Source organism: Habropoda laboriosa, unplaced genomic scaffold (genome assembly GCF_001263275.1).
Source record: "Habropoda laboriosa isolate 0110345459 unplaced genomic scaffold, ASM126327v1 scaffold106, whole genome shotgun sequence".
NCBI lineage: Eukaryota > Metazoa > Arthropoda > Insecta > Hymenoptera > Apidae > Habropoda > Habropoda laboriosa.
Genome location: NW_017100224.1, coordinates 509,052 through 515,044, shown reverse-complemented (window position 1 = coordinate 515,044; position 5,993 = coordinate 509,052). Strand labels below are relative to the sequence as shown.

The 5,993-nt window shown below is 26.3% G+C and overlaps 1 protein-coding gene across 1 annotated transcript in view; it reads right to left on the bottom strand.

Annotated features, from left to right (window-relative positions):
- Window positions 1-1,753: 1,753 nt before the first annotated feature.
- LOC108571101 (protein decapentaplegic-like) overlaps window positions 1,754-5,993 on the bottom strand; it is a 6,253-nt gene continuing 2,013 nt past the window's right edge. The window contains exons 2-4 of the mRNA XM_017933076.1: window positions 3,374-3,732; window positions 2,617-3,061; window positions 1,754-2,241 (exon numbers count right to left, since the gene is read on the bottom strand). Coding sequence (XP_017788565.1) covers window positions 1,842-2,241; window positions 2,617-3,061; window positions 3,374-3,701 — 1,173 coding nt within the window. The 5' untranslated portion in view covers window positions 3,702-3,732 and the 3' untranslated portion in view covers window positions 1,754-1,841. The remainder of the gene's footprint in view (window positions 2,242-2,616; window positions 3,062-3,373; window positions 3,733-5,993) is intronic.

The window sequence follows — 5,993 nt, the reverse complement described above, 5'->3', positions numbered from 1 at the left end:
TTACACACGCAATATTTGTGTACAATCGAAGAACGTAAAAATATTAATAAAAACATCGAATAGAATACTATGTATACTAATTCACTATACAGACGCATTATTTACATTGGTCCCTTTTTCTATCTATTTTACAGATTTTACAGGCTGACGCGCGCCATAAAATATAAACGATCTCAAATCTTAGCGCCATTTTTCTGTTTGCTTTTTATACAAATATACATACGCTTAGATTTCTTTGCTAACATTATAAATAATTGTTCCTCAGACAGGTACGGTTTATTCTTGATGACAGGAGTTATTTATTTGTTTTAAAGGCACTACATTTAACTTCAACAAATAATTAAATAAAATTTAGAAACTTCAAAAGACCAAATTTAGATAATAAGAAATTGAATTAAAACTAGTGTTATTGTTTAAATAGATTAGAAAACAGCAAATTCTTAAATATTTCCTAAAATAATCAATGAAATATAAAATGATTAATTACCTGTTTTTTTAAACTACACATTTGTATGTATAAGTGTTATTATATTACCATTGCGAATTTTTCATATACTTAGTATTTATTGAAAGAAGAAAAATACTATATCAGTTCTTCCCTACATTAATAAATTGACGAAATTTAAATCATTTATAACTTACATTTCCACGATTAAAAAAGTTTATATATGTACACGCACACACACTTGTAACTTGTTCGAATTCATTATTAATTCAAATAAAATAGAAGGATACTAAATGCATACTTGATAAAAAAAATTAAATATCTTTAACAAAGTGTAACATGACAAAAATATTTAATTTTTTTTTTCTATTAAAGTTTAGTGCATTGCTACAAAAACTTTCAATATGTTCGATTAATTTATTGCAGATTAAAAAAGTTGTTTGATAATGTCTGAAATACGTTTGTTTAAATATTAAAAAGACAATTTTATAAATCTAGTATCAAATTTTTGATTAATATACGATAAATTTGAAGGTACCATAAGAGTAATTATAGAAGAGTTTTCAACCCAAAAATTTCAATCACTAACAATAAATTAAAAAATTAGTAGGTAAATATAAATTAAGAATTTAGTGATATATTCACTCGCCGTCAAAGAAAATTGATTGCACACTTGTTCAAATGAATTTTTTTCTACTTGAACAATTAACATTTTTAGGTTAATTAATAATCAAAACAAACAAATCAATTATTCCAAAAATGTTCCCAACAAGAGGGGAGTACTTAAAATTTTGGCGCGCGTATTTACCTCGATTTAAATCCTCATTTAAAAATGTTTCTCCTTCCTTAACTGTAAAATGCTTTAAAATAAGGCACAAGTACAAACAAGGATCAAAACCTTAATTGCCTAACACAGTTTTAAACATTTTTTTTCTTTTATAATCAATTATATTGAGTGATATTTTTTATGCACATATAATTTCCAAGTACTTGAACTATTCGTAACAAATTGGTTTCTATTTTTTAACTGTCTAAATTCTTTATAGCAATCAATCGATCGATCAAAATCTTGATACATAATGTAAACTATTCAGATCTCCTTTTATTTTATAAATAGAGGATTAGTTAGGCAGTCAGGATTATCTGAATTACTGACAATTAATCAATCGATTGAAATTTTCATATACAATAAATTTCAAATGTTTTAAATGTGCCTTAATTGTATAAACATTTAGTAAATATTTCAATGTACCCTCTAAAAGTGGCATTATTTACTATTCATTTAATCTAACAAAATCTTAGATTCCTATTCCCGCATGTTTAGTGCCTATTCTCATTTTTATTGCACATGTATTTTTCATTGTTAAAACAGTTTACTACATCAGTCAATAAACAGTCAACGACATCCGCATCCAAGGACGGCCATGTCCTGATAATTTTTCAAAACTACTTTATTCTCTTCATCAAGATAAAGCATTGATATTGAACTGAGCGCAGTAGGTACACAGCAAGCTTTTGGCACCATGCTTGGCTTTGTTGAGTAAACCAAATTTTGAACAATTGCATGATTGGTAGAATTTAAATGATCCGCTAATGGGAAAGGGCAATCACCATGACAATAAAAGGCATCATAACCAGGAGGAGCAACAATCCAATCATTCCAACCAACATCTGCGAAATCTACATAAAGCGGATGTCGTCTGCAGTTCTCGCGTCCATCTTTTCGGCGAGTTTTCCGAAGTGCTGCTCTTCTAGCCCGACGATCCATTATTTGGCTTGCAGAGGACATTTTATACCTAGATATTAAATGTTTTTAATTTAACACTCAAATAATTTATTAATTTTACATTAGAATTTGCCTTATGTGTTATATAATTGAGTTTTTTTGTATAAAAATCGCTGATAAACGAATTAATTATTAACTTAATGAATTAAAAAATAAATAACGAAAAGAACATCAATAAATAAATATAATTTATTTTGTTAACAATGGAAGTTTCAAATCTAAACTGGATGTAAAAATATTGAAAATGAATAATAAATACAAATATTATAACAAATTTATGAAATGAGAAATTAAACTTAACAATTAATGTTATAAATGTGAAAAACGTAAGAGTAAAATTTGGCTATTTTTTTATCTAAGAAAGTTAAGAAAAACTATTTAGTACCTGCCATCATCTGTATAAGTAAATAACATTGGACGGCTAACAACCCATGTATCGTTTCTTTCATTTGTGCCTCTTTTCAATCGCACATGCTCCTGCTTAGTTCCACGTACATGCACTAGAAGTCCATGATTATTTTTTGGATCCTTTATCCATCTTTCTACCGCAGGATGAACATCTAGGCTAATTGTACCATTTTTCCTAGTATTTATTGATTTACTGTCAATTAAACGTAATAATGGAGCACTATGTCCTTTTGCACCAGGACGTAAAATGTCGTATACAAGTATTCTACCCAATTTTGGGTTCAAATCATTTTGGCTTAAAATAGGTACGCGAGAAAGACTTAATTCTGCAGCTTGTAATTTTTCTCCTGAAGGTATACTACTTAAGTCAAAAGAAAGACGAAACCGATTTGGAGATTGAAATTTGTGATCCAGCTCACTCTCTGTGTTAAAAAAATAAACATAAAAAATTAAAATACAAATACTATGCCAATGCATTAGTAGTAATAAATTACTCAAATTAATCATAATCATTATTGTTACATGTAAACATAGAATATGTTTAAAACATTTTTATAATTACTAGAAGAACTTCTATTTTCAATGGTTTATACGAAATTTTACTAAATTATTTTATAAACAATACGTAATTATTATTTAACTCAAAAATATAGTATAATTTACAATTAAATTAAATTTAATTTCAGAAATAATTTTAAAAATATAGAAATAAATATAATTCTGAATATACTTACCAACATGAGAAAAGGAGCGTACTGTGTTAGCAGATCTGGCATGAATTCCTGGTTTAGCAATATCAGCCATACCAATTGTATTTTGTTTGATAAAAAGTTTTTTTAATGACTCTGGAACATAAGCTGGACCTTGTGGTTTTGGTCTCTTAGCAAAACCAAGAAGAGATAAAAGGCTAGCCTCGATTCCAGCAATTGCTTGTTCACGTTCACCAATGGCAAAATGTTTGGCAGTGTCAGAACGTAGATGCAAATGAACATTTGCTTTGGTAGTTGCCAGCAGCAAACCTGCTGCAACGAAAACCAATCTCAGTGGCAGCAACATGCGCATTGTGATGTCGTTGCTCACGGATGTTGCCTCCCTAAAAGCATAATTGAAATCTTTACTTTGCATTTGAATTATATATATTTTCTTATGTACATTTATAACTTGATTATGAATCTAAAATTCATAATTTAATTATTATTTTATATATAATTTTGTTAAAATTGCGAAGACAGAAATTTTTATATTTTTTCCTGCAGTTAGATAACTATAACTGTATAAAACAAAAAAATGAATTTAGTTAAAGCTATATTTATTTACATATGACTCAATGACTACTAACATCTTAGTTATTATTAAATTTAAAAAAATGACAGTTTAAATATTACATTTTTATGTAAAATAATTAAAAATTGAAAACAATATTTAAAGGAATATTATAAAAATGTTATATAAATTTATTCATAATCTGTGTGGCTACAAATAATTTAAATATAGAATCATTATTTAATATTATTACATTAAATGTAGATTATAGTTTAAGCATTTCCAACTTTTATTACATACAATAAAGACATTCAAACTGTGTAATGGTTCAAAACAAATTTGAAAACCTTTAAGACAAATGTTGCAATCCATTATAGATGCCGATTGATTATAAGATTAATCTAGCCGCAGATTTTCAACGCATGCGTACTCAAGAATCCCACGTTTACTGACTTAAGGTTGTTTTACACGAAATAAGTAATTTACGTAAATTTGAAACCGCAAGATTTTTATTCCTTTTTAAAATTATAAAAATATCATCAAACAATGATTATTAAATATAAAAATATTCAAATATTGTGAATAAAAATAAACAATTAAAGCAAATTAAATGAAAACTTAATTAACTCATTAGTAAAGCATTACTATTATTTCCTTTATGATTTGTAGTAACCAGTATTATAGTTGCAAATGCAAATATTTAAAATTTATACGTTTTTAAAGTTTTACTGTTCAGAGCTTTATGACAAAATAAAATGTACATAGCAATTATATAAATACGTGATAAGACAGATTATTGAATCTAAATTCCATGCTATATGTAGTATTGTATTTTATATTATTATATGCTATATGTAGATATAATACCTTCTCGTGTATAATAGATATTTTTTCTATCCTTTTGAAAAAATGTACAGAATAATTTATAATACAGAATATTCATGATGTCAATATTTTCTAAATTATTAACGTTGTCAAAGGTTAACTATTTGTGTATTACTAAAAATCATAATACAGTCATGAAGAATTGGAAAAATAATACCTAATAATATAAATAAATAATACAATGAAACAAAAAGCATGTACATAATCTGTTGTTTCTGTATTGTAACATAGTATATATTAATAAATTATTTTCGGAAGTCTATTTCAAAAACATAGTCAGTAGTTGATAATTTATTTGTATTACACTGTAAAAACATAATCTCACTGAGTTGTTACATCGATTTTTTAATTGCAACTATTACAATGACAACTAAATAACATTTAATAATAGATAAAAAATAATGATAATTATATTTAGTAATTAATTTATCAAATGTTACATTGAATTTATAGTAACAAACAATTTTTATGCATTTCATTGCGACTTTATCATACCAAAAAGGAATACATAGTTATAGTACGTATTTAAATTCAGAATATGCTTTCCATTATTAACGATCTATTTTAGTATTATTGTATATAAATATAAAATTCGATATGCTAAATGAATAAAAACATGAAAAATATAGGAAATGAAACTACAAACATAATACGTGGTATCTAATGAAAAATTACCGCATTATTACTTAAACATTAAAAGAATAACATCATAAAATTACAAGTATTGCAATTTAATATTATTCATAAACGTTAGTTACATTGCCCCCATACATGGTGTACATATCACATTAATTACATAAAACGTTATTACGACTTATGTTTAAAAGAGGTGTAAATGTATGATGAAATAGAACTGGAAAAACATACATAACATTTTAATTCCAACATAAGTATATAAGACGGATATATAATTTCTAATGTGCTATAGGAATGCAAGACCACCTAAAATATTCGACCTAACGCGAAACTAACAACATGCTACATATTAGGTTTGTACTTAAAAAACCACTCTGCTTCTAAGAAATGAACTCTCTACCTGCTCTTTACGAAGAAAATTATTCCACTGCCCATTCTTCGTCTATTTTTTGAGCTTCTCAACTTAAAAACAATAAAAATAAAAAACAAAACAGTGTGAGAGCAGATAGGAAACTGTTTCGAGAATAATTAATGAAAACTTTCCACTTTTATTACATGGTACTATTCTCG